The sequence below is a fragment of the Pseudonaja textilis genome, chromosome 3 (genome assembly GCF_049901715.1).
Source record: "Pseudonaja textilis isolate UNSWEBS1 chromosome 3, rPseTex1.2, whole genome shotgun sequence".
NCBI lineage: Eukaryota > Metazoa > Chordata > Lepidosauria > Squamata > Elapidae > Pseudonaja > Pseudonaja textilis.
In genome coordinates, this window is record NC_141992.1 from 193901031 (window position 1) to 193928778 (window position 27748).

The 27748-nt window shown below is 36.9% G+C and overlaps 4 protein-coding genes across 6 annotated transcripts in view; 2 read left to right on the top strand and 2 right to left on the bottom strand.

Annotated features, from left to right (window-relative positions):
- LOC113451557 (proto-oncogene Mas-like) overlaps positions 1–27748 on the bottom strand; it is a 55485-nt gene that overhangs the window by 19175 nt on the left and 8562 nt on the right. The window lies entirely within an intron of this gene.
- Positions 658–15427, top strand: LOC113451552 (proto-oncogene Mas-like). Of its 3 annotated transcripts, none has more exons than XM_087931752.1 (6): positions 658–844; positions 1615–1745; positions 7464–7599; positions 8783–8846; positions 13220–13277; positions 13987–15427. In XM_087931752.1, exons 3-6 carry the CDS (start codon positions 7531–7533, stop codon positions 14987–14989), a joined length of 1194 nt encoding a protein of 397 aa, XP_087787878.1. In that variant the 5' UTR covers positions 658–844; positions 1615–1745; positions 7464–7530; the 3' UTR covers positions 14990–15427. The 3 variants fall into 3 exon arrangements, with proteins under 3 accessions (XP_087787878.1, XP_087787879.1, XP_026578715.2); XM_087931753.1 differs by having other exon boundaries at positions 14865–14974; XM_026722930.2 differs by having other exon boundaries at positions 660–807; positions 13987–15426.
- LOC113451554 (mas-related G protein-coupled receptor member A2B-like) lies at positions 17644–18810 on the bottom strand. Its single transcript, XM_026722934.2, has one exon. The coding sequence runs from the start codon at positions 18808–18810 to the stop codon at positions 17752–17754; it is 1059 nt and encodes a 352-aa protein (XP_026578719.2). The 3' UTR covers positions 17644–17751.
- Positions 25634–26912, top strand: LOC113451566 (mas-related G protein-coupled receptor member H-like). The gene has a single exon (XM_026722944.2). The coding sequence runs from the start codon at positions 25827–25829 to the stop codon at positions 26910–26912; it is 1086 nt and encodes a 361-aa protein (XP_026578729.1). The 5' UTR covers positions 25634–25826.

The window sequence follows — 27748 nt, forward strand, 5'->3', positions numbered from 1 at the left end:
CCTCAGAGAAAGAGCTGATTCGACCCTGAGGACGCCTTTTCTTTATTATTATAGTGGCCAAATTTCCTTGGAAAAAAGGACAAATCTGCAAAAGTGTTGGCATTGAGAGACACATTTAGAATCTGTTAAAAAAGCAAAAAGGACAGATGCCTTCTCTCTCTTTTTTAATAATATTTTTATTGTACATTTTCCTTTATTACACATCACATTTCCAGTTTTGCAATGTCAGTGTACTGCCTATATCAAGTCCCTTTTAGATACGCATCATGGTATACACCCCAATTACAACCATCATTCACATCGTCATACAGTGTAGTCTCTTTTAAATACACAGTATCATAATTATAACTATTGTTTTCATAGTTGTACCATAACACTTTATACGTTTATCACTCTATACATTTTAATATATAGTCACCTACAGTCCAGTACAGTGCTTACAGTATATATTCTTAGATATATCTATATACCTGCATTTATTTCTATTTTGTTAATCTTCTTTTGTTATTAAGTTACTAATCTCTGCGCCTGTTATTTAACCATTTGTACGATACGTCCCATGTTGCGTAATATTCTGTTTCTTCTTTATCTTTAAGTTCCATCATTAACCTGTCCAATTCTACACATTCTAATATTTTTTATAACCTTTTCATCTGTAGGGGTGCTTTCATTCTGAGCCCTGGGAAAGAAATAGAAAAAGTCCCAACGTCTATCCATCCTGACTCACTGAGGTACAAGAAAAGGAGATGAAAAATAAGACTAGAACTAAATGGTATGGAGATGTGCTGTATGAACAGAATCTTGCAGGTCTTATTTCCTGATCTGGAGAACCTTCAAGGCAGTGGTGGGATTCAGATATGTTTACTACCAGTTCTGTGGGCACCGCTTGGTGGGCATGGCTTGGTAGGCATGGCTTGGTGGGGCATAGCAGGGTAAGGATACTATAAAATCTCCATTTTCACCCACTCCAGGGGGAAGGTTACTGCAAAATCCCATTCCCTCCCCATCCAACTAACCTGCTTTCCAGCTCCATTCTCCTGTGCAGGGCAACAAAAGAAGACCCAGCCAATCATCTGGGACTCAATGGGAGGCAGATGACAGATGGGGGCGGGGCCAGACAGAGGTGGTATTTGCTGGGTCTCTGAACTACTCAAAATTTCCACTACCGTTTCTGCAGAACTGGTCAGAACCTGCTGAATACCGCCTCTGCTTCAAGGGCTAACAATGGCAGCCCCCTCAATGCCTTCTAATTTGATTTCATCAGAACAGAACTTAATCAAAATATTTCAGTGGAATGTCTAGGGTATTTTTGTTTCCTGAGCTGTATAGAAAACCATTGTTGCTTTCACACTCCGTGGTCTCTAGTGTCTGGCATCTCCAGGGAAAAGATGAAAAGGAGAAATCCAATTTTCCCTTTTCTTGCTTCTCTTTCTTTTAAAATGGTACTTCTTAAGGGTAATTTAAACAGGAAGTTTAGTTGCCCATTAATGGTAATTTAAACATTAAAAAGGTATAACTTTTTCATGCTGAGAAGAACTGCCAAACACTAATGGTCCAAAAATTAATGGCTTTATAAGAAATGTCTTGAAGAATCAATGTCTCATTCTTTTTCAGCCAAAACCACCTCTGTGTTTACACTTTGCTGACAATTCTGGGAGAAGAGGGCATTTCGTTTGAAGCCAGATCAGGGATTACAGTGAAGACATCTTGAAACAGGAGAACTCACTAGAATTGGACATCAAAAAGTAGGTGCTCTTTGAATTTACGCATACATCCTATACCTGGAATTTCTTTATATGATTGATTGATTATGTGCCCTTAAGTTGTTGACAACTCTTAGTAAACACATTGATATTTTCCATGATGTTCTGTCCCTTCTTCTTTGATGCCTATTTTATTTATTTTATTTGTATTTATTTGTCAAGCATGTATTAGATAACAGGTATAATTAGAACATGATTATGACTACATGAAATGGGTATGAATAAAAGTGAGACATTAGGACAGGGACAGTAGGCATATTGGTGCGCTTATGCACGCCCTTACAGACCTCTTAGGAATGGGGTGAGGTCAACAGTAGACAGTCTAAAAGGTTGAAGTTTGGTGGGGTTGGGGAAGAAACCACAGAGTCAGGTAGAGGATTCCAGACATTGATCACTCTGTTGCTGAAGTCGTATTTTCTGCAATTAAGTTTGGAGCATTTTACCTTATGTTTGTATCTATTTTGTACTTGTGTATTGTTGTGACTGAAGCTGAAGTAGTCACTTACAGATAGGACATTGTAGCAGATAATTTTGTGTACTACTCTTATGTCAGACCGAAGGTGGCATAGTTCTTTTCCCCCCACCATTTTTCCCCATTTCCCATGTCTCCTAATGCAACACCTCCCATTCCGACAATGCTTCTTCAACAAAAGTTTTAGACTTTACTCGGAGTTCAACTCACTACACTATCTTTTGCTTCCATCCACAACATTTTCCACCCAAAGGCCAACCTGTGGCAATCAAAAGCAGCAATTATTTAGGAAAATTGTATAAATTATGCATAGTCAACGTTTTCTTTAATCTCATCATTTTTCTCCAAAACAACAACAATCACAAGGGCATGTCACTTTGATACTTAAGAGTTTTAATATTTATATAATTCAGGAAGTAGAAGGAAAATAGAAGGAGAGGTAGGCAGGAAAAATTGTGATCCATTTTTAGGATCTCCTTGGAAAAGTATTTCCATTATATTCTCACCGGTTCAAGGTTGGCTCAGCCTTCCATCCTTCTGGGGTCAGTAAAATGAAGACCCAGATTGTTGACGCAATATGCTGACTCTGTAAACTGCTTAGAGAGGGCTATAAAGCACTGTGAAGCAGCATATAAGTCTAAGTGCTATTGGCATTATATTTAATTAAAGAGAATCACCTCTGAGTCAAGTTCAACTTACAAATGAAGGCAAATATGCTTGTCCCAGGGATATTGTTGCAGGATCAAATTCAACTCCTGGGGACTCTGCAGATTTGGCAACAGGATAAAATAGTTTGCCATTGCCTTCTTTCTGGTGTTTTTCAGTTTCTCAGCATAATTCACAGACTGGATTTCTTGTTGGTTATCCATTCAGATATTCCAACTCTGCTGAGTTCTTGGATACCAGCCAACATTGGCTAAATGGGATTCATTTATTAGACATTTTACATTTGCTAGAACAGATTTTTGTTTCAATAGCATCCAATTACCTGATAGATCATTTGTTCAAGGCAGCAAGGAAACTGATTCTATCTCTGTCTCTCTCTCTTTTTTCTTTTATGCCAGCAATGCATAAATCATGACAAAAATAGTGGACCAATAGCCCAAACCACAGACCTAACTTCTTATCCATACCCTCTATAAACCTGGGATCAGAACTGACCCATGTGGATAATGAATTCCCAGATGTAACCATATCAGAATCAGATTATTATTATTGTATAATCCTCATTATTAATATATTCATTTTCATAATTTCCAGTTTTGGCATGTAGGGATAGGATGATTATCTGGCTCCTGGGCTTTAGCAGCAGAATCTCTCCTTTCACTGTCATTGTCTTGAAGTTGTCAACAGCTGATCTTGAGGTTCTCCTAACCAGGATAGTCTGGTTCTTTCCCTTAGTTTTGATCGAAGAACCTGTTTTCCTGGCAAGTGGCCATTTCCAGGTTTTCTAGCTTATGTACATAACTAGTCAATTTCTACTGGTTGCCATAAGCTTGAATCAGTGTTTAGATCTCCTCCTTCTGGAATGGCATTGTTCATATCAGCCAGGACATTTCTCCATAATTATGTATGCTCTTCTGCGAATCATTTCCTTCTTGTTCTTGGCAATACACATTTTACATTTCAGTTCTGAGTGCAGTGAAAATTCATTTACAGCATAATACCTCTTCCATGTGCCTGTGTTGTCTTCCCTTCCATTCCGACAATTGTCTTTTTGGTTCTTTTTGTTAAAGCTTGCAGTGAAATGCATCAATTTTCCAAGCACACTCTCTTTAATAGTTATCCAGATCACTTTTATCATCTCCCTCCTATTTGCTCTTCCTTTCACTTTCATTTTCATGGTTGAAGATATCCCAATCTATATAGAACTGGGCAGTTTAGTGACTTGTCTGAATAGCAGTGTGGATCCAATAATATATTTTTGGGGAGAAAAAAAGAGAAGTCAACCTAGAGAGAACATCAAAGTTACATTTCGGAGGATTTTCCAGGAAGGAGAAGACAATAGAAAAGACATGGAGATAGAATTTCACTTTCAAAGTCTGCTGTAATACTTCCACAATTTTATGATGGCGGTTAACTTGATGGCTCACCATTAGCTGGGTAATACCCTTTCAAAATGTGTCTGGGACCGTAAGGATCTAAAGTATGGCTACAGTTCAAATTTGGATAAGAGTATCAAAAAGGCAGTCTAATGTTTAATGCCTTTTTGGAAAAAAGTGTAAGATTTTATTAGTGAAATATACCAAATAAAAAAAAAAGTTATATCAGTAATTGTATAGTGAAAAAACCCATATAAGTAAGTTTGATTGAAGCAGACTGAATATACAAGGAAAACAAAAGAAACTAAAAGAGTTATGAAAAAGGAAAAATTAAGACCATATAATATTTGCAAAATATTGGTTTAATTCTTAAAGTTATGATTAAATTTAGACCCTACAGAAACAAGTGGTTCCATCTTCTCAATTGTAGAATAGAAAGATATGAGGAGTCCTTTGTGCTTTCTGAGACTGATTGTTTTCCTAAAGATGTTTCATTACCCAAACTTGTTCTGACTCAGTCTTTGTCAAACTTAATAAAACACAAACTGAATTTAAAAGTAAAACCTATTTTAATGTGACGCTGGGAATTACTTGCATTCCCAGCCAAAACTAATTATACAGTTACTCCAGATAAGAGCATGCTTCTCAGTGCTGTAGAATGCTTGCCAACAAACAGACATCCAATTAAGGCTTAACATAAACCAACCCCCAAACCTAGAAAAAACCAGCCAGAGTACAGAGCTTCATGAAGGACTTGGAGATTACTGAACTGCTCTGCTTCCTGCAAAGCTCTTCATCATTGAGGACTGACTTTTATCCCTTATGGGAGGGGCAATCACCACCCAGCCTTACTCCTCATCCCTGCTGCTTCAGCTACTCTCTCCTTCTAGCAGCTCTGCGCACACGCACACTGGGAACAGGCTCCCCGGGGTCCTCTGCTTTGTTGCTGCCAGGCTCCGAAAACTCTGAAGGCAGCACCCCACTCCCAGATGGTCCTGGCCCCATCCCTGCATCTGATGCAGGACCCTCGGCCAAGTCCTTGCCAGACTCCCTGACTGGTTCCCTTTTGTCCTCACTGTCCGATACCTCTGCTGTCCTCACCAGCTGCCGGCGAATCACAACAAAACTAGATAACATCATCAGTACTAGTAAGGAGTGGGGTTTGCTCTCAGTTTATAATCTAGTGGCTTGCCCTGTTAGTGTTGGAGGAGGTAGTCTTGAAAGTCTTTGACTGGGCTGTTTATTATTGACTTATTTGGCAGTTCCTGGATTGGGCATTGTTTATTTGCTGATGTTAATATTGGAATTAATCTACACTCACCTGGGTGCTGATTGCTGGTGGAGAGGTGCTTAAGTCTTTTTGGTTTGCTGATTGACTCTTTTCCGTAGTTTATAGATATTCTTTATGTCTACGTCTCTTATCTTAGGGAACAAAATGATGCAGGCACCTCCCCACCAGCAATATTTTTGATCAACAATTTTTTAATTGCAAGCTGCCCAGAGTGTTTTGTGGAGATGGACAGCTATAGAAATTGAATAAGTACTGGCACTTACTGCCAACAAGATTAGCAAAAATGTATCCTAATAGATCAGCGGCACGCTGGAGGTGCAAACATAAACAAGGAACATTTTTTCACATGTGATGGAAGTGCCAAAAGGTGAAGAAGTACTGGATGATGATAAAGAAATGGCTAGAGGAGATTATTAAGCAAAAAATTTGAGTGGAAACTGGAATTATTCTTATTAGGTATAATAAAGGACAATTTAAGTTTTAAAAAAAATCAATATATCATACTCCATATAATGATGGCGGCCAGAATTGTTTGCGCACACCATTGGAAACAGATCAATATCCCTACAGAAGATATGGTGATAAAAACAGTGCTTGAATATACAGAGATGGATAAATTAACGATGGAGTTAAAATATAAGGAGGAAGCAGAATATTATAAGATTTGGAACATATGATATGAGTGGCTAGAGGAGAAAGCTAAAGAATATGTATAAAAATTATTTAAGAGCTTCAGGAAATGTATATATACAAAATTATAAAGCGGTAAATATAAATGTAAAAATATTCAAGAAATATACCAGGAATTGAAAATGAAAATGAAAGTATTACAATGTAAACAGGAAGGAAGCTGATGCTGAAGCGTTCTGAATAATGGAAATGTGGTATAAATGTTTGAAAAATGTATTATAAAGATTTTTTTTTTTAAAAAAAAATTGAATTAGTAAGTAAATGCATTGTTGCATAGGTAAAGATGCCATAACTCAACTTGCTACCTTCATAAGTGCCCCACTGGATTCAACAGATTTTATCTTAATCTACTAAATTGTTTCTAAAATTGGCCAAGCAGGTACATGGAAAGAGAGGCCTGAGATGTATCCCTCTTGCTTGCTGTTGGTATCTTCTTGACTAATAATCCTTGAAAGACATGCCCACTTTCCTGTTGCTATGCCTGATTTTCTATTTCTCAACCATGTCATCATGCCCCCACTTGACTTTCTTCTTCGTTGATCTCTATCTGATAATGGCCCCTACCATGTTTCTTTCCTTCTGTTATTTTCCTGCAACTCCCCGTCAGGAATGCATCAAAACACAACACATGGCTTGTTTTTCTCAAGACCTTCATCACTTTGGGTGCTCCATCAATGGAGGTTTTTAAAGAAGAGATTGGAGAACCATTTGTCTGAAATGATATATGGTGACCTGCTTGAGCAGTGGGTTTGACTAGAAGATCCCCAAGGTTCCTTCCAGCTCTGTTATTCTGAATAACTCTGGGGTACCCTAAAGTCATGCATTCTAAAAAAAAAATTCATAATATTGAGAAGAGCTCAGAAAGTATAGAAATAAATGATTATGCATTAAGAGTAGGCTCATATATTTTCTGGTGAATTTTCCTTCAGAAAATTTAAGAATCTTAATCCATTTTAGAAATCAGCAGAGCAGTCTGCTTCATTTCATTTTTCTTTTCATTTTCAGGAAAAATGAAATATTTCCCAAATAAAAATGAAGGTCTCATCCAGATTAGGCTGCTTTTCAGTGAGGTATTTTTTTTTTAGGTTGTTCCTTTTTCTGTGTTATGATAACATGTTTACACACTTTTTTCAGAATATAGTTGTGCTAATACTTGGAAAAGTCAGAGAAGAATATTAAGAGTGTTTTCTGTTTTTCTACTCTAGGTTTTGCAGCTTGGGCCACCTAGTTCTCTACTCCAGTTGTAGCAGCATCAGTTGCAGACCAAGGAGAATGTCTTCCTTAGATTATGAAAGAGATCCACTTTTCTACTCTGGAGATTCCTCCGGTGATTACCACGAGGTATGTCAGCAATAAAGGTAGCATTTGAATGGTGGTAATTGTTATCTGCAAAGTACATTTTCTTTTTTACTTCATGAAAGGACTTGGGGACCATTAGGGTGTTATCAGCCAATATCATAGAATCCTACAGCCAAATATTTGAATGTGCAGAGATGAATAGATTAACACTAGTAATGAAAGAAAAAGAAGAAACTGAATATTATAAGATATGGGATATAGTTTACCAAGGGCGGGAAAATAAAACAAACTAAAGTTGAGCAGATGAATACATAGAGAAATAAGTGAATATTGATATAGATATGATAAATGTAAGAGATAATGGCTTATAAAGGAAATGTAATTATTGCTATATTGGTAAGAAAAGTACTAAACCATAAATTTTAGCACAAGATATATGTACCCAGTCGACACACTGTTTAAAGCAAAAGTGAATTTATGGTAAATATAAAATAAAAAAAAATTGGTAAAAAGAGATTCCTACAGCCAATTGAAAATCTTACTACCACTTCTGTCTTATGAATGGATGGCGGAAGATAACTAGATAGACAGACAGCTAGCTAGCTAGGTGTGTGTGTGTGTGTGTGTGTGTGTGTGTGTGTGTGTGAGAGAGAGAGAGAGAGAGAGAGAGAGAGAGAGAGAGAGAGAGAGAGAGAGAGAGAGATTTTCAAGGCAGTGAATATATCTAATAGACTTGGTTCCTATTTTCCCACCACAACAATCAGGAGACAAAAAATCTGTCTCACGTATACTGTTAGAATATCCCTTATGTACACAATGGCAATCAAAATTAAACCTTCCAATTGTTCTAACTGTTTTTGCAAGAGGTGACCATGAATACCTCATCTGTGGTCACTTCTCAGAAGTCTTCTAAGAATCCTGCATAATTCTCACCAAAAGCTGCAGCTCACATTATTGTTAGCAGCTAACTTTTAAAAGATTTTCTCACAATTATTATTTTTTAAATCCTTTTTCATACTGATTAGATGAATGTTTTTTTTAAAAAAAATATGTTTGATGTTGGGCCATAAATACACTTTAATTGCTTGATCGATAGAAAGGCTTTAAGTGGATGGGACAAAAGTAGGGACTCTGAAACAGGATTCTACTTATGAATCGTTTTGATTATCAGAAGTCAAACCCAGTTTTATTTATTCTGATAATTGTATTTCCTCTTAAATTACAGAGCTCTGGATTGTCCACCTTAATCACCGATATGAATTTCTACAACAAAACAAACAAGACTTTTGGTACAGCGGTGGAACTATTTAATCTTTTAATAAGTAGGAACAGTATGTGAACTATATTGAAAATAATTAAGTGGGTACATTCACAAAATGGCTCCTGAAGGGAATAAGTCATCTATTAAGTAGCCTTATGGAGAATATACAAATATTTGCACATTGATTGTTTTTGGGTGGGGCTGAAGATATAAAGCCAACCTCTTTATCTTTGAAGAGAACTTTGAAAAAAATTGTTACTGAAAGCCCATATGCATTTGTGAAAATGAAGAAAAAACAAGGATGGGTAGAATAGCTTCATTCCATACATACACAGACACATAGATATTCCAGGTTCTCCTGTTTTGTGAAGCTCTTGTGTCCTAGCCTGATCAGAGTCAGGTTTCTAGGAGGAGGAGTTGGATCTGGGACCGTCCAACAGAAATAGCATATCTTCCATTCTCTTTGGAAAGGCCAGAGGCCTTGGACAATGCTGTCCCAAAACATTCAGGTATTGGGCTAGGTGGTCGACCAGATGGAGAGCTGCCTGCCCTCACAGATGCAGGGAAGAATTACTAAGTGATTGGTAGTATCTTAATGACTACCTACCTGCATGGACAAAGTTTCTAAAACAAATTAGCATTTTTGCTGCATGATGTTATTGGCCATTGTTCTATCACCAGAACAAAGCAGACTCAAGACTGGAGTTGAGTTCAGCTCTTTATTTAACTGTCAGTAACTTCAACTAAAGTCGAGCCGCGGCAGCCCCTTTTATAGCAGCTGCTTGCAGCTCACAACCAATGGCATTTATTTAAAACTCCCGCCGCTTAGGCGGCCAATCATAACTGTTATTATCTACCAATTACGGAGTGGCAGTATTTGTCCAATAGGAATGCAGTATTACGAGTATGTAAAATAAGTATAGAACACCCCTCCCCTCTTGGTTTGATCCAACGTTATATGACGTAGTCACGTAAGTAGGCAGGGCTTTTGTGGGTCCTAGTTGACTTGCGCAGTTCAGTCTCTGCATTGATCTCGGTCGGATTGGACAGGATCGCCTTCTCTCCTGTTCTTCTCTCTGGAACCTCCTGGAAGGGTGAGTCCGTCATGCCACTTCCGCCGTGCTTTGTTGGTTTGGTTGAGCGGGCATTGTCGCTCCCTTCTGGCATACTCGGGCAGGTAGAGTCAGCTTGGCTGCCTCTCCCCTGGTTCTCTTCCAGCTCTCTTCTTTTAAATTCATCAATAGGTAAGTAGTTTCTTTTTGGGTTTTCAGTTTCTGGCTGGTGGTTAGTTAATGGAGGGTTTTCCTTTTCTTTATTATTTAAGGGTCCCCCCCCCCTGGTTTTATTATTATTGTTTATTGGGGTTTGTGTATGTGTTTGCTCCATGTTTCAGGGTATGTTGGTGTTGTGTTCGATGTGTCGAGACAGTAGTTGGTCGATGTGTCTTTTCCACATTCTGCCGTCAGTTGTCTCTAAATGGTATGAACGAGGGCCTGTTATTTGAGTGATGGTTGCCAGTAGCCATAATGGGTCTCCAGTAAGATTCTTCGCATATACCAAGTCACCTGGTATAAACTTGCGATGCTTACTGGAGGAGTCTGGTGGCTTCTCAGGGTTGTAAGTTGGGTGCAACCTGTCCAAGTATGTTCGCAATTTTCTGCCCATCAATAGTTCGGCTGCACTCTTGTTGCTGGTTGTGCTTGGTGTTATGTGTTGGATGGTGAGCATGGTATTAATCTTATCTTGTATGTCACCTGTTTCAAGTTTCCCTAAGGCTTCTTTTGTACAACGAACCATGCATTCCACCTTTCCGTTTGCCTCCAGATGAGCTGGCGCTGTCAGAGCATGTTGTATGCCTTGTCCTGCAAGGAATTGTTCAAAAGCTAAAGCTGTGAACTGTGGGCCATTGTCTGATACTAATACATCTGATAGACCATGGGTGGTGAAGAGTTTCTTTAGTTGTTTAGTGACGGCTTCAGTCGTTGTTGAACTCATGAGGCTGACCTCTAACCAGTTCAAGTAGGCATCGATGATGATCAAAAATGTATATCCCTTTGTGGGTCCAGTGAAGTCTATGTGGATCCTTGACCAGGGGCCTCTGGGTATCTCCCAGTCAAGGACCAGTGCTAAATTGGGGGTAGGTCTGGATGACTGGCATTTATTACATGTTCTTACCCAGGTTTCAATGTCTTTGTCTATTCCTGGCCACCAGACGTAGCTTCTGGCCAGGGACTTAATTTTTACCATGCCCGGGTGTCCCTCATGTATGTCTTCTTGTAATTTTTATGGAACAACAACCCCATCCCCGCACAAGATGCACCCTTTTTCAATTGACAGCTCAGTTTGCCGGGTTCCGAATGGTTTAAAAGTCTCATTTTTGTCGTTTTCTGGCCAGCCCCTTCCCACCCAGTTCAGGAGTTGGGCCATTAGTGTATCTTTTGTGGTTTCCCTCGCGATGTCCGATGCGGTGATGGGCAGGTTCGATATTGTTTCAATTTGCAGGGTGTGTGTGGTGAGAGCTGGGTTGTCGTCGTGGTCTGGTAGGGGTGAGCAGCTCAATGCGTTGGCGTGGGATATGGCTTTTCCTGGCCAATAGACAAGCTTGTAATTGTAGGCTGCAAGAAATTCCGACCATTTTGTCATCCTTGGAGACAGGATGTTGGAGGTGGTCCTGTCTCCTACCAGGATTCCTAGCAGTGGCTTGTGGTCTGTAATCAAGGAAAATGTCCTACCATAAAGATGTTTGTGAAAACATTTTACCCCCGAGATAGCGGCCAAGGCTTCTCTATCCAGTTGGCTGTAGTTTCTTTCAGCTTTGGACAACGTTTTGGAATAAAAGGCGATCGGTGCGTCTCTGCCATCAGGTAGTGTGTGGCTAAGTATTGCGCTTACACCGAATGGTGAAGCGTCACAGGTGACAGTCAGTGGTAGCGTGTCGTTGTATTGGATTAATACAGATTTGGATGTAATTAAGTCCTTAATTCTTTGGAATGCAGCTTCTTCTTGTCTGCCCCATTTCCAGATGGCTTTTTTATCGAGTAGTCTATGCAGTGGTTCCGCTATTGTTGCCTTCTGCAGCAAAAGGACATTATAAAAATTAATGAGTCCTAAGAATGCCTGCAAGTCCTTTTTGTTTTTGGGTCTGGGTGCTTCTTTTATCGCTCGTATTTTTTTTCCGGTGGGGTGGATTCCTGCTTCATCAATAAGATATCCTAGGAATTTGATTTAATTTGTGGCAAGTTGGCATTTTTCTTTTTTGACCTTGAGTCCTGCTTCTCTAAACTTTTGCAAGACTGCCCTTAGCCGGTCCTTTAGTTGTTTTTTATTTCTGGCGGATATCAATACATCATCAAAATAGGGAACCACCCCTTTTAGTCCATGGAGGAGGCATTCCATCAGGCTTTGGAAAACACCGGGGGCCACGCTGACACCAAATTGTAATCTGTTGCATTTAAAGGCTCCCCTATATGTTACAATAGTTTGTGCCTCTGCCGTCTCGGAATCAACTGGCAATTGTTGATATGCCTGCACGAGATTGAGCTTTGCAAAAACTTTTCCTCCCCTCAACGAGTGCAAGAGTTGCTGGACTACTGTAACGGGGTATGCACTCTGCTGTAATGCATGGTTCAGGATGGCCTTTTAGTCACCACAGATGCTCACAGACCCATCTGGTTTCACGGGAGTCACAATCAGGGTTTTCCATCTTTCATAGTCGATTGGCTCTAGCACCCATTGTGCGATGAGTTTGTTTAGCTGTTCATCGATTTTTGGCTTTAACGCAAAGGGGACGCATCTGGCCTTTAGCCAGATGGGGGCTATGTTCAGGTTTAGGCTAAATGAGATAGGGGTTCCACGGTACTTGCCTAGCGTCCCATCGAATACATCTTGGAGCTCCTCCATTAGGTCTTTTTCCCAGTCTGTCTCGGCGATGTTGTTGATTCCTGTCACTTCGATTCCCAGAGGCGCGAACCATTCTAAACTCAATCCAACTACCGGAATCTTGTTTCCTTGGTAGTCTTTTAACATCAGGCTTTGCTCTTCAAGTTCTTTTCATCATATGTCTGGTATCAAGTTTTTTATTGTGTTCCATGATACCATTGACAGATATGAGCCAGAGTCTACTTCCATTTCGCATGACCGGAGTTGAGTTCAGCTCTTTATTTAACTGTCAGTAACTTCAACTAAAGTCGAGCCATGACAGCCCCTTTTATAGCGGCTGCTCACAGCTCGCAACCATGGCATTTATTTAAAACTCCCACCACTTAGGCGGCCAATCATAACTGATATTATCTACCAATCGCGGGGTGGCAGTATTGTCCAATAGGAATGCAGTATTATGAGTATGTAAAACAAGTATATACAACAGCCATAATCATGACTTAATGATAATTTTGTCCTTAGATAAAGAAATATTTCCCAGGAGAACACTGGCATCACCAAATATTTGGCCTGAAGTCAAGTAAGTATATTATGATACTACATAAAGTATTTTCTTTGCAGGAATAAAGGAAGCTGTCCAATACTTTTCCAAAAGGAAAACTGCAGTTCTGTTCTGCCCATTGTGACTATTGAAGCAGGTTCCCTTGTGAAAGATGAAAGTTCTCTTTGATCTTAACCCACATTGGGTGAATGTCCAGACACCACAGATTCCCCAGAGAGCCACTGGGGTTTTTGGATTCAGTACAGCGGGAAAATAAAGGCAATGTTCCCTGAAGAGCAGCTCATCCCCATTTGAGAAATTTGAGGGGTACTGAGGGGACTTCATAATGAAGAAATGTTGATTTTCTGAAGGAAAGATGGGATAGAAATAAAATAAGTAAAATATTTGTGAGAGTGCCATAGTTATGATAATATTAGACTCTGCCCTCAGCCAAAATGCCTGACTATGGGTGTTGGTGAGAATTCCCTTAAAATTCATCTAAAGCGGAAGAGTGAAAGGATGAGAAAATTTGGGGTTTGAGTGTATCAATTCTCCAACCAAATGAGAAACATTGATTTTAGAGCTGCAATCAAGAAGATGGTCAAAAAGCAGACATAAGTTTATATGTATAAGTAAAAAAAAAAAGTATGTGTGTGTGTAACTGTGTCTGTCTGTGTCTGTGTCTGAATTCATGTACGTCCTGTATTTCTGCAATACTGACTGATTATCTTTGGTTGCTTTCTATTAGCAGGATGCTTTATGTTACTCGGAGTGAATGTAGACTGGTCAACATTCTTTTCAATAATACCAAAATCGTGGAAATTGCTTCAAATATGTCCAAAATATCAGAAATTTTTTCTTCCCCATATGACCAACCGTTTGATAATTTAACACAAAACCTTCTCTATGGATTTTTTGCCATGATTTGTATTTTGGGCCTAGTGGGAAATGGAATGACAATTTACCTCCTGGCCTTTTCCATTAAGAGGAATTCTTTCACCACTTTCATCCTGAATCTCTCAATCGCTGATTTTGGAGTCCTCACCTCCCTCATGATGGCAGACATATTTGTGACAGTGTCAACTCTGGGTGAAAGAAATGACATTGTCCAAACCTTTTTCTACTTATTTTTTGAGCTCTTCTTCTTCACCTATTCTGACAGCCAGTTTCTTCTGACAGCCATCAGCCTGGACAGGTGTGTGGCCGTACTCTTCCCACTTTGGCATCGCTGCCATCGTCCTCCATATTTGCCTATCCTTGTTTGTGGCCTCATCTGGATCCTCTCCTTCCTGCTCTCTGTGGTGCACTTCATTCTCCACCAAACCAGGGCCTTTGGAAGTTCACCTTTGTTTTACCAGCTGGTTGTGAATGGTTTACTTTGTACACCTCTTATGGTTGTGTCCACTGTGACTCTCTTGATTCATATGAGATCTAAACTGAAACTCAATCAAAGGAAGCTGCTCAATGCTTTACTGCTGGCTCTCCTCTTCTTCCTCCTTTTTTCTCTCCCAATGGATGTCTTTTATGTCATTGAATATTTTGGTTCCCCTAATCTCCTCCTCATGACCATTGGGATAGAATGTGCCACTCTCAACAGCAGCATCAACCCTCTCCTTTATTTCTTAGTGGGGAGGAAGAAGAGAGGAAAGGATCAGCCCAGAGCATCTTTGAAGCTTGCTCTGCAAAGAGTTTTCAATGAGGAACAGCACAGCGCAGAAGAGCAGCAAAGTACGGAGGAAAACATATTGTAAAGTGTCCCTAATATTGTACAATCATTTTAAATCCATAAATAACTTGTGTGTTTAATAAGAAAACCTACGTCATTTACTGAACAAGCTGAACACAAAACAATATAACCAGGAAATATTTATCAATGTATAATTCTCAAAGTGATGATGTTTGTATATTAAATGTTTTACTTATATAATTCCTTTTTTAATTTCCTAATAAGAACGGTTAGAAATAATTCTTACTGCATGACATTTTTAAAATACATAACACTTACCATGTTATTTATCTTTATGTGTTACATATTTTCCAAGGTTTTGTCCCTTATAGACTTGATAGAACATATGGCTTGACTAAAAACGTGTAAATTTATATGTGTGTATATAATGAAAATAAAGAGAAGGGGAAAAAAATACAGGATACACTTCCTGAAATAAAATGTGACATCTATGATCCTCACAAATTTCAGACATAATGTTCACTTATGTTAATACCAGTTCATTATTAATAATTTTCATTTGTTTGTAACTATTTTTTTAAACTATTCTTTAAAGATATGTAGGTTCTATGATGGTAAGCTTTCCTCCCTGCCAATCTTTTATGCGCATTTCAAGTAGGAGACAAAGGTTTGTCCATCCCATGTGCCTTTGGCACTTAGTCATGCTGGCCACATGATCTCAGAATCATCATCAAACAGTGCTGGCACTTCAGCTTAGAAACCGAGATGAGCACCGCCCCCTAGGGTTGGGAACGACTAGCACATATGTGCGAGGGGAACCTTTATCTTTACTTTACCTTCAGAACTGTAGAAGTTGATAGAGACAGGCTTTGCAAAGCATATTAGTGTAAGAAAATGACAGAATAACAGAGTTGGAAGGGACCTTGGAGGTTTTCTAGTCCAACCCCATGTTCCAACAGGAAACTTTGTAGCATTCCAGACAAGTGGCTGTCCAGTTTCTTTTTAAAAGCCTCCAGTGATGGAGAACCCACAATTTCTTACCTTGAATTTTGATAGGACATAGTATCAATTGGTATAGCTTTCATCTTACTTATTTCATTAGTTAGATTTATATCTTGCTTTTCCTGTGGAAACTGAAGGTTGTAGTCTCCTGGCTAATGTAACAACACCATACACTAAATTAGGGCTCTCCAAACTTGGCAACTTCAAGATTTGTGGACTTCAACTCCCAGAATTCCTCAGCCAGCCAAGCTGTCTGGGGAATTCTGGGAGTTGAAGTCCACAAGTCTTAAAGTTGCCAAGTTTGGAGACCCCTGCACTAAATAAACCATTGACTAGCTTAAATAACAGAAGGTGGAGAAATATATGGGTCAGATAACTTTATTTGATTTGTAAACTGATTTGTACAACCTTGAGGAGATGACATGCACAACATTTCCAAAGCATTTTACATGAACAGGGAAGAGTTAGAATACACATAGAGTGATAACAACAGAGAATAGCTGCATCAGTCTGTAACTCAAGTTGGAAAGGAGACATCAAAGGCTATCTGAAACGGATTTGTCTACAAGAATATAATTGGAAAACTTTATTTTGTTAAATAGATATTTTGATATATATTCTGCTGCATTTCTGTGACAAAGGATTTCATGTCTAAGTAGCACATTATAATTAATTGGTACCAAATAAGAGTGTCACTTGGCTCAAACAATGCAGGAGGACTGCTTTTTGAAAGAAGAACAAACATTACAAGTTCTTTGGGTTTCCCAGCATCAATTAAAATCTTTAGCAAAACAGATTTTGGAATCAACTAAACAGACTTTCAGGGACAACAGGATGCCACTTGGCATTCTAAAAAACAGAGTTTGGATTCAATCAAACAGGTAAATTCCACTGCTGAAGGCCACTCTACTATTACACAAGTGACACTCTTTGTAAAAGGGAAAAAAAACACTGTATTCATTGTCTTTGGATAGAAATTGTGACCCAACGCTCCTTTATTAGGATGATGTAGACTTTTATCAGATATTTTGGGACTAACATAAATTGATTGACATAATTCTGCAAAACTAGAGAGCTTCTGTCACTAATAATGTCTGAAGAAAGACAATCAAACAATTAGATTGGTGTTTCTCAAAATTAGCTACTTTAAGAGGGGTGGACTTCAAATGCTAGAATTCCTCAACAGCTGGCTGGGGAATTCAGGCATTTGAAGTCTGTTTATTTTAATCTGATCTAGGTTGAAAAACACCGAATTAGACACTAAGCATGACCATTGGGGGATTTGAAAGTAATATTTGGTGAAAAATAAAGTGTATCAGAGATGAATTTTATGAGCATGGTGATGTAACATATTTTTCACCAAGACTTATAGTAAGCTAGAACAAACATTGGTTTTCACTGATTCTCCTTAAACATGTAAACAGTAATTTAACATGAAATTGACTCTATGATACAAATGAAGTGGATTCCAGATGGAAAGTAGAGATATTGGCAAACATTTGTGAACTTAAACTCAAATAATAGTGCTGAAATCTCATGCTGTCTTTCAAAAAAAAAAAACACCTTACAAATCCAAACATATGGCTAGCTTTGTCTCAAGCAGTTTTCCAGTTTACAGATGGGGAGGACTTCTTGACTGTTAGTTTCTCTGGACTTCACTTTTAGAATATTATTTTCATCTCCATGATGTAATGTATAGGGAAAAATTGGGTGGGAAATCATTGTACATGGTTGTATTTAATAGACCACAATGTACAAACAATCAAAAATCTATCTTCTTAGCCCAACCAGTTAAAGAATGAACATCAATCTTTTCAGAAATATTCATAACGAGGTTTTATCAGGCTGCATCTCATTTTCCTTGGTATCTTCCTCATTTCTGAAAACTCTGTGGAGCGCAAGTTTTATGCTTACTCTGGATTGATCGTCCTTATTTCTCCCAGCCAGGAAATAAAGGATTGGATTGATGCTGCTATTTACTGCAATACAGATGTCAGAAACCAATGCAAGAATGAATATATGTTGAAACCAGGGGTGAGTGCTATATATAATAGCTAAAAAAATGTCAGCCATCATGTTATATTCTATTGGTGAGTTCGTAAACAGTGCACCGAGTACCGATGTTAAATCACTGTTTTTTACTATACTGTAAGTAATAACAGAAAAAATGCTGTGAGGCAAACGAAATACAATGAAGCACATGAGTGCAAGCAAGGTGACTGTTAACACCCTTTTCCGCTTTTGTTGGTGCTGTTTAAAGAATATTTTAACAAGCAAGATCAGAGAGGATATGACCATCAATGGGTAAGAAATCAGCCCATTGAAAATCAACTGAAACAATAGAAAATGGTCTTGAAATAGAACTGCCAGTTCCAATACGAAGTACACAAGGGGCAGAACCCAAGTGACAGCACACACAATGAGGGACAATTTGGGTGGCCGATGGCATTGATGCCAAATTGGAAAAAGCACAGATACACAACGGTCCACACTGATGCTGATAAGTAAAAGTTGACTAGTATTGTACAATACAAAAGAAAGAAGATTTAAAATAAAGTATGCTCTAAAATTAAATGGATTCTGAATTTCGGATATTTGTGTCAAAACCGTCATTATGATTACTCCACAATCAGCCACAGCCAAATTCAAGACATAGATGGAGAAAGAATTCCTTTTCATATGGAAACCAAGGATCCAGATGACTTTTCCATTCCCTAAAAGTCCCAAAAAGCAGAAAATAAAAATAATGACATTAAAGATGATCTCAGTAGACATTGGAATATCTGGAATTTGGACATATTCAACGTCAGTCCAATTTGCATTGTCATAGGTTTCATTTTTAAACTCTGACTCAAATAATGATGTAGGACCAAACTCTGCCATTCTGCTCAGCTCAATTTTCTTTCTTCTATATTTTTATTTTTCTCTTTTTGTACATAAACACCTGTGGAGAGAGACAAAGCAGGCATACAATAAATCCTAAATTATGCTAAATTAAGTTCAGAATTTTTTTACAGCCCCCTGAAAATTAGGATTTAAATGAAGTTTTTTAAAATTAAGACAAAGCTCTGCAGTTTTCCTGGTGACAACACAGAATTGATAAAAGAAAGCCAACAAGCAGACAATAAATAATGTCTACTGAATTAAATATATAGACAGAACAAATAACAATTTCACATCTACCACTGGCCACCTAGAGATCTGAAAAAGATTTGGAAGAAGTCACTCAGTTTTTAGAAAATAGATGCATATTTGTCTTCTTTTTTTGCAATCCATAAGCTCTTGTACAATATTAATGAGTTCCATTTCTCATATTTTTTCTGAACACAGAGAGATCCCAAATTCTATTTCAAAGTCTTTCTGATAATCTGGGAGTGATACCACCTCAGATCAAGCTGTTCCTAAAATTTAGTGAAATAAATAAATAATATTTAATGACCATATTACTGTGATTTGATGGGAAATGACGCATGGTTGACATCCCATTACAAAAAAAGCTATACAAATACCTGTATCTGAATTCATTTTGGTTAAAGGAGGCTCATGAAACAAAGAAAAAAGAAAAGAAAAATTACACTTTTAAATTTATTTGCTAATATTCAAATAGTCTATTATTTCCTAGCACAACTCTAACACAGCATACTTTAACAGTATTACAGTACATATTATGATTACAGAAAACATAATTACAAATCCCACTCCTGTATGTAGGGGATCCATACTGATTTCAAGTGATCTACTCTAAGATTTAAGTCTTGATTCAGTTCAAAGCAAACACAGGAGTATATTTACTTTGTTAACAGTATTCTTCTTTAAAAGACCTTTTAAGACCTAATCTTTAGAAGAAAGAGAGTCCAGGCTATAGAGGAAGAAAGACTAGAACAATTTGGCATCCAATCTATTATAATAATTTTTAAAACCTCAGATGATCTCAAGAAAGAGTTACAGTAGACTATTTTCTAATTTTACCAAAATAAATTATCTGCACACACTCATATGGCAATGGCTTTGAATGTTATTCCTAGGAACAAATGATAAATTTTAAAAAATGAATTGGCAATTCATATTTTTCCAAGGCAATAGGCTCCCCTTAAATGTGTTGTCCCTTCTCAGAGCTACCTTTGACAGAGCAATTGATTGGTCCAAATTCATGATTTGGTTTGATCTGAAGTTATTTTGAGGCAGAAAATACACAAAGCCATAGTATGGACTCTACAAAACCTCTGCATAAATTAAGCCATTCGCAAAGTGTGGTTTCTCCTCAAGGCAGTGACATTTTGCTCCTGTAACATAGGCAGTCTTTCAAGTAGTAGACACAGAGATTCATATATACCTGGAGAAAAGGATCAGTGGCTAATCTTTCTCGATTGCAAACATATATTCCTCTACATCAGGTCCTGGAATAGAAAGAGTTTTGGAAAAGCGTTCCAGACAGAATCGATGTATTGAGCTGTAATTGTAAAATGTAGGTCTTCTGTTGATTCTTTGCTAAGCAATGAAAGACTTATTAGATAAAGTGGCTTCACAGTTTAGCCGTTATTAGATTAGAAAGTGATGTTCCTTTTTGACAGCTAAGATAACCATTGAAAGGAAATGCAGAAGGGACCAATTCTTCATATCAAATGTATGTGTCACACACTGGACACACCCACCCTCGGTTTAGTAAAGGGGGTTAAAGTTGCAATACTTCATGTGATGACAATGTGATGCTGCAAGTTTGACATCCCAGATCTAGTCAGTTGAGCTAAAGTCTTCACTAGAACAGACGTATAGGGAAAAAAATATTCAGAAACAGAGACCAATTGACTATAATTCCTTGTGCAGAGTGCTGAACTGATGGCCCAACATACCTGGTTAAAATACTATCTCAAAACTACCACTTGTCAAGATCCTTCAGATTTCAAATAATGTCAGGTGAGAAAGTCAAACATTTGGAGGTTTTCATATAAAACATTAGAGTTTTCATGCAATATTTTTACCAGCCCCTGAAGTGGATTACGAGCAGTTGAAATACTTTTGGTTTTCATTTTTCTATAGTTATTTTATACTGTTTCTTGGTTGTAAGTCACCCAGAATTTTTTAAAGATATGATTTCAGTAAATAAATAAAATTACCACATTTGGCTAGCCAAACAGTCATCTTTACTAAGATTGTTGCCAGTGCATTTAATCATTAAAAAAACCCTTTTGCTCTATTTAAACTAATGGTTATCTTAGCAGTCAGAAAGAAACTAGCTTTTCTAATCTGATAAATGCTAAACAATGAGACCACTTTATCAAGTAAGTGTGTGGAGCTTGCTTAGTAAAGTATGTTTCCTAGTATGATTTGATTGCTTATTTGTACCTATGACTATAACTGAGTGTTGTACCTTATGATTCTTGATGTATGTATTTTTTTCTTTTTATGTACACTAAGAGCATATGTACCAAAGACAAATTCCTTGTGTGTCCAATCACAGTTGGCCAATAAAGAATTCTATATATTAAAAAATGAATAGAAGACATACATTTTACAATTACAAACCAGTACATCTATTCCTTTTGAAATGCTTTTCTGAAAGTCTTTTTATGCCAGGGAGCCATTTCAGGACCTAGTATAGAAGAATATATGTTCTGTATTTGAGAAAGGTGAAGATTACCAATCAGTCTTTATTTTCAGGTATTTATGAACCTCTATGTCTAGTACTTGCATAACAGATTGTTATATGACATAGAAATGCTATATATAAATAAATAAATGAAATAAAATTGCCACAATTGTCTACCAAAACTATCCTCTTAAGTAAGATTACTCCCCATGCATTTAATATGAAGAATTGGTCCCTTCTGCGTTTCCTTTCAATGGTTATCTTAGCTGTCAAAAAGGAACATCACTTTCTAATCTAATAACGGCTAAACCGTGAAGCCACTTTATCTAATAAGTCTTTCATTGTTTAACAAAGCATCAAACAGAAGACCTACATTTTACAATTACAGCTCAATACATGCTTTGGAATGCTTTTCCAGGATCTGCCATGGAAGAATATATGTTTTGTGATCAAGAAATATTAGCCACCGGTAATTATTTCCAGGTATACATTAATCTCTGTGTCTACTACTTGACGGACTGGCTATGTTACAGGGGCAGAATGTTAGTGACTTGTGATGGAGTCATACTATGCAGATAGCTTGGTTTACGTAGAGGTTTTCTACAGCTCAAATTATAGCTTTGTGTGTTTCCTACCCAAACTTACTTCAAATTAAATCATGGATTTGCAAAAGGCAAATTGTTGCTCTTTCAAAGATAGCTCTGAGAGGGACAACCCATTCAGGAGCAGCCTATTGTCTTAGAAAAAAATGGAGTGCCAATTCCTTTCTTTAATTTATCATTTGTTCCTAGAATAACATTCAAACCCATTGCCTTATGAGTGTGTGCAGATAATTTATTTTCGTGAAATTGGAAAATAGCCTACTGTAACTCTTTCTTGAGATCATCTGAGGTTTAAAAAAATTATTATAATGGATTGAGTACCAAATTGTTCTATTCTTTCTTCTTCTATGGTCAAGATTCTCTCTTTAGTCTAAAGTTTTGTTTTTTTTTAAAGAAGAAACTTGTTCACAGACTAAAGGTACTCCTGTGTTGAACTAATTTAAATCTCAGAATAGATCCCTTGAAATCAGTGGGGAACCCTAGGAGGGATTTGTGATTATATCTCCTGGAATCACAACATCTACTAAAATGCTGTTTAGGTTTGCTGTATTAGTCTTGTGCAAGGAAACAGACTCTTCATTTGAATATTAGCAAAAAATAAATAAAAGATACATGTTTGTTTTCATGAGCTCCCCATTTGATCCAAGTGGATTCAGCCGGATGTATCTTTTAGCTTGCTTATGATAGAATTAGAAATTAAAAATATTATGTCTAACTTATCTTGTTTTCCATGAAAATTCAGTAATACTGTTTTTCACTAAATTGTGGGAACCAATAATTCTTTTTTTTTGTTAATAAAGTTTTATTTGGGTTTTCACACATACAAAATACAAGTAAAACATCTTTTTTGAAAATAGCATGGTCCTGGGTTGAACTTCATTATACAGACACAAAACTCAATTTCATGCTCCTTTTTGTATTCTATTCCATATCTTATACTATTTTACATTTTCTATATAGTTTTTCCCCTCTTTTAATTTTCTCAATTTTATTTTGATTATATCATCTCAAGTCAAATCATTATATCTATACTTTTGTCTGTTCTGTTTCAATTTCATAATATCTTTTCTCATTAAACAAATTTTCTCCTGTAGTTACTAATTGGAGTATGACACCTTTATATCTTTTAATTACATCCATTCAACTCTTATTTAAACTTCAATATATATCTTAAGGTTATGACCTTCAATATAATACATAATACATAACTTCCAATCGAATTTTGCTTGGTACATTCTTATAATACACACTATATTTTTTTTAAAAAAAGATTATAAATATATGTAATTATAAACCCTCATTCCATTCCAATTCAGTTCTATCATTAATAATCATTAAAATCTTAACATCTTTAACACTTCTTTTCAATTAAATATCATACTTCCTTAAAGACACGTATAATCTCCATAATTAATTTTTCCCTTATTTCTCTTCACATATGTTTTATAAATCATTAAATATTCATTTTGTTACAATTATTTATTGACAAGCATTCAACTGAATTACAATAGGTATTTTATCAAACATTTTAATCATACATTGTTTCATATTTTCTAAAGTTATTTTCTAATATAACAATACTAACTTATGTACTTTTGCAGAATCCCTTTTTCCATTAAATTTTCACCCATTATCTCTAAATAGGCCCTGTTTATCTATATTTTGTTTCTCTCCTTTATAGCTTCTTTTCCTTTCTTTCTTCCCTCTTATCTTCTCCCTCCCCTTTTTACTCCCCTGTCTCTCTACTTCTAATTCTCTCTTCTGCATTTCCCTCTTCTGTTGCTTTCTGATTTTATTTTTCACTCTATTTTTTTTTTTTGGGGGGGTGTTTCCCAATCTTAAACTTTTCATTCTCTTTCCTTTTTTTCCCCACCTAAGATTACTTGTTCATTAAAGATGGCTTCATTTTTGTTGCAATCTTCTTGTTCTGCAGGTATTTCTTGTTGTTTCTCATAATTCCAAATCTCTATTTCTAGAAACTGAAATACAAAGCCAAAAGAACTCTCCTCTCTTGTGCATCTTCTTTGTAACTTTTAAGTTCCATTTTCAATTCTTCTAAAAGTGGAGCCATTTTCAACAGTTTTAAACAACCACCCAACTGATTTTAGACATTCAAATACAATAACCCAAAATCCAGAAATCATCAAGTAATCCAAATAGTCCCAAGTTATTTCTTCTTTTTTCTTTTTTCACTTTCTCTTCCTGGGGTTTTTGTTGCGATATTTCAGTTAAAATGTATCTTTTGGAAGTCTTGTTGAGATTTTGCTGTAAGTTGTTTTTAATTCCAGGCAGTCTCCTCCCTTCCAGATCCTGCCCCTTTATTCTTTTTCTCTCCTTTCCTGTTTTCAAATGCTGTTGATTATCCATAAATCTTTATTAACCCTTTGACTTTTTATTTTTAGCATTAAATGCCTATTAATGTCAAAGTGGATTTTTTTCCAATTTCTTGCTTAAGTCTCTTAGCTGTCAGTATAGGAAAAGGAGAAAAGAAATCCAAATATTTTCCCTTTTCTCTTTCCTTCCCAGCTTAAAAATCTTCTTAGGGAACAATGTTATTTTTTTAATGGTTTCAATTCCAGGGTACCTTATTTGTTGCTTTTGCTGTTTGACCTGGTCAACCAAACTTTCTCTTCTTATCTTCCTCCTGCACATTCTTTTCTGGTCGAGTTCTTCTTTGTGGTGGCCATTTCTGACCACTGCTACAACCACCTTCGGGAAAGAGAGTAATGGCCAGCTGGGGAAGAGAGATGTGACTCTCCTCGACCCTGCAAGCAGTCTCCCCCTTCTTCACCACCTCTACGGGTGGCTTAGCCCCAAAACCAGCCAGCTTGGGGCGCACCAGCAGCAAGCACAGATCAAAGCCTCGCAGAGGCAGGGTTTCAGTCTGTCACTGAAGAAGCTCAAACTGGAAATCTGGGAACCAATAATTCTGAAACAGTAACTTTAGCAACGTCCAAAGATTTAAAATAGAATTCAGGATCTCTCTGGTGTTCAGAAAAATATTCAAAATTGAACTCGTTCTGTTTCTTGATGAGTGTAACTTTTCTTTTTATGTAGACAAATTCCTTGTGTGCAGATATGGTATTCAGCAGGTTCTGACCAGTTCTGGAGAACTGGTAGAGAAGTTTTGAGTAGTTTGGAGAACTGGCAAATACCACCTCTGACTGGAGATTTTACAGTATCCTTCCCCCGCCACGGCCACCAACCCACACCCACAGAACTGGTAGTAAAAAAAATTAAATCCCACCAAGCCTTGTGTGTCTAGTCACACTTGGCCAATAAAGAATTCATTCATTCTTTCATTCTTTCATTCTTTCATTCACATATTTTAATCGTTATAAATATTGTACAAGAATCTATGAATTGCAAATAAAGGTTAAAAATGTGCATCTATTTTACTAAAACGCCACTTCCAAGTCTCTCTCTTGGAAGTATCTTGCTGGCCAGTGGTAGATATGGGATGTTTATTTTTTCTGTGTATATATTTCATACATTAGACATTTATTTATTGGCTGCCTCTAAACTTGCTTTCATGAGTTCTGTATTATCATCAAGAAAATTGCACAGCTTTTACTTAACCACTTAGTTTTCTTTTAGCTGTACAAATTTTCTGAACATAATTTAGCATAATTTAGGACTCATTGTATGCTTGCTTTGCCTCTCTTTGTAGGTGTTTATGTACAAATGAGAAAAAAATTGAGCTGAGCAGAATGGCAGAGTTTGGACCTATGACATTATTTGCTTCAGAGGTTAAACATAATACCTACAACAATCCAAATTCCACATCATTTGCTTCAGAGATGAAATATAATATCTCCGACAATCCAAACTGGACTGACTTTGAAAATTTTCAAATTCAAAATAGTCCAAATTTTACTGAGATGATCATCTTTAACATCATTATTTTGACCCTCTGCTTTTTGGGACTTCTAGGGAATGGAAAAGTCATCTGGATTCTTGGTTTTCATATGAAAAGGAATTCTTTCTCCATCTACGTCTTGAATTTGGCTGTGGCTGATTCTGGTATACTCATAATATTGGTTTTGATGCAAATATCCCAGATTCTTAATCAAAATAATTTTAATTTTATTTTCCTCCTCCTTTATTTTGTGTTATACAATACTAGTCAACTTTTACTCATAAGCATCAGTGTGGACCGCTGTGTATCTGTGCTTTTTCCAATTTGGCATCAATGCCATCGGCCACCCAAATTATCCCTCATTGTGTGTGCTATCACTTGGGTTCTGCCCATTGTGTATTTTGCCTTGGAAATGATAGTTATATTTTCCGAACCTTTCCTATTGTTTCAGCTAGTTTTCAATGGTCTGGTTTCTTACCCACTGGTGGTCATTTCTACTCTGATCCTGCTTGTTAAAATTTTCTTTAAACAGTACCAGCAAAAGCGGAAAAAAGTGTTGATGGTAACCTCACTTGCTCTCATGTGCTTCATTGTATTTTGTTTGCCTCTGAGCATACTTTCCATTATTATTTACAGTATACTAAAAATCAATGATTTAAATTCACTAGTTGATACCCTGCTTGCGATTTCACTAATAGAAATTAAATCGATGGTGGACTTTATTTTAACGAATGCATATATTATTCATCCCTGGATTCAGTCTATAATTATTCTTGCATTGCTATCTAACATCTGTATCGCAATAAACAGCAGCATCAATCCAATCCTTTATTTTCTGGCTGGGAGAAATAAAGAACGATCCAGAGTATCCATGAAACTTGCGCTCCACAGGCTGCTCAGAAATGAAGAAGAGTTCAATAAGAGAAACGGAAGTTAGAACTTTGAAAATTACAAGAGAAAGATTAATTTGAACATCATGGAAGATTACTATAAGCTATTATTAATTCTAATTAGTATTAATAATTAATATGTATTAATATTGTGAAGGAAAAGCACTGATACTATAGAATTATTGCTAGAGAATATCATGATGTTGAGTATTGCTCAGAGGAATTGTAACAAGATAACATACTGTCTATATGGATATTGAATATGTTGCTCTTTCTATCTATCTAGATAAAAGTGAAATACCATGCATCATCACAAAATCTCCAGAACCGTAAAGCCTACAAACTTGAAATTTGACACCTATGTTCCTCTTGGCTTCTAGATGCTAACTAGGAAAAGATTTTTCAAAATGACCATCAGAGCATTAGTATTTCCTGTATTATTATTAACATGCTCTGATGCTAAGGAGTTCTACTCCCCCTCCCCACCTGAAAAGAAATCTGTTCCAAATACAAAACACAAGCAGAGGAGGGGATTTTCAGTTTCAGTTTTAGTTTAGAATAGGCAAGTTGAGCTAAGCCACACCCAGGCTCCTTGCTGTCTCCTTCTTGCTCACACAGCAAATACTGTTTCAATTTCCATCTTTCAGTTTCCAAACAGCCCTCAACTCTCTCACACACTGACAGGACACTAGCCTGATGGATGATGGTAAGCAGAGGTCTAATCACATAGTTTTGTAGTAAAGCATGGGTATAGAACTAGTTTACAATATAATAATAATAATAATAATAATAATAATAATAATAATAATAATAATAATAATAAAGCCAGTTATGAACATTTCTGAATATATTGATGATCGTGCTTTGCTGGCTGGGCGATGAG

Coding starts and splice junctions, on each gene's coding strand:
- LOC113451554 (XM_026722934.2), bottom strand. CDS start 18,810: ATGGCAGAGTTTGGTCCTACATCATTATTTGAGTCAGAGTTTAAAAAT.
- LOC113451566 (XM_026722944.2), top strand. CDS start 25,827: ATGGCAGAGTTTGGACCTATGACATTATTTGCTTCAGAGGTTAAACAT.
- LOC113451552 (XM_087931752.1), top strand. CDS start 7,531: ATGTCTTCCTTAGATTATGAAAGAGATCCACTTTTCTACTCTGGAGAT. Junction 7,600..8,782: donor CCTCCGGTGATTACCACGAG/GTATGTCAGCAA, acceptor CTTAAATTACAG/AGCTCTGGATTGTCCACCTT. Junction 13,278..13,986: donor AATATTTGGCCTGAAGTCAA/GTAAGTATATTA, acceptor GCTTTCTATTAG/CAGGATGCTTTATGTTACTC.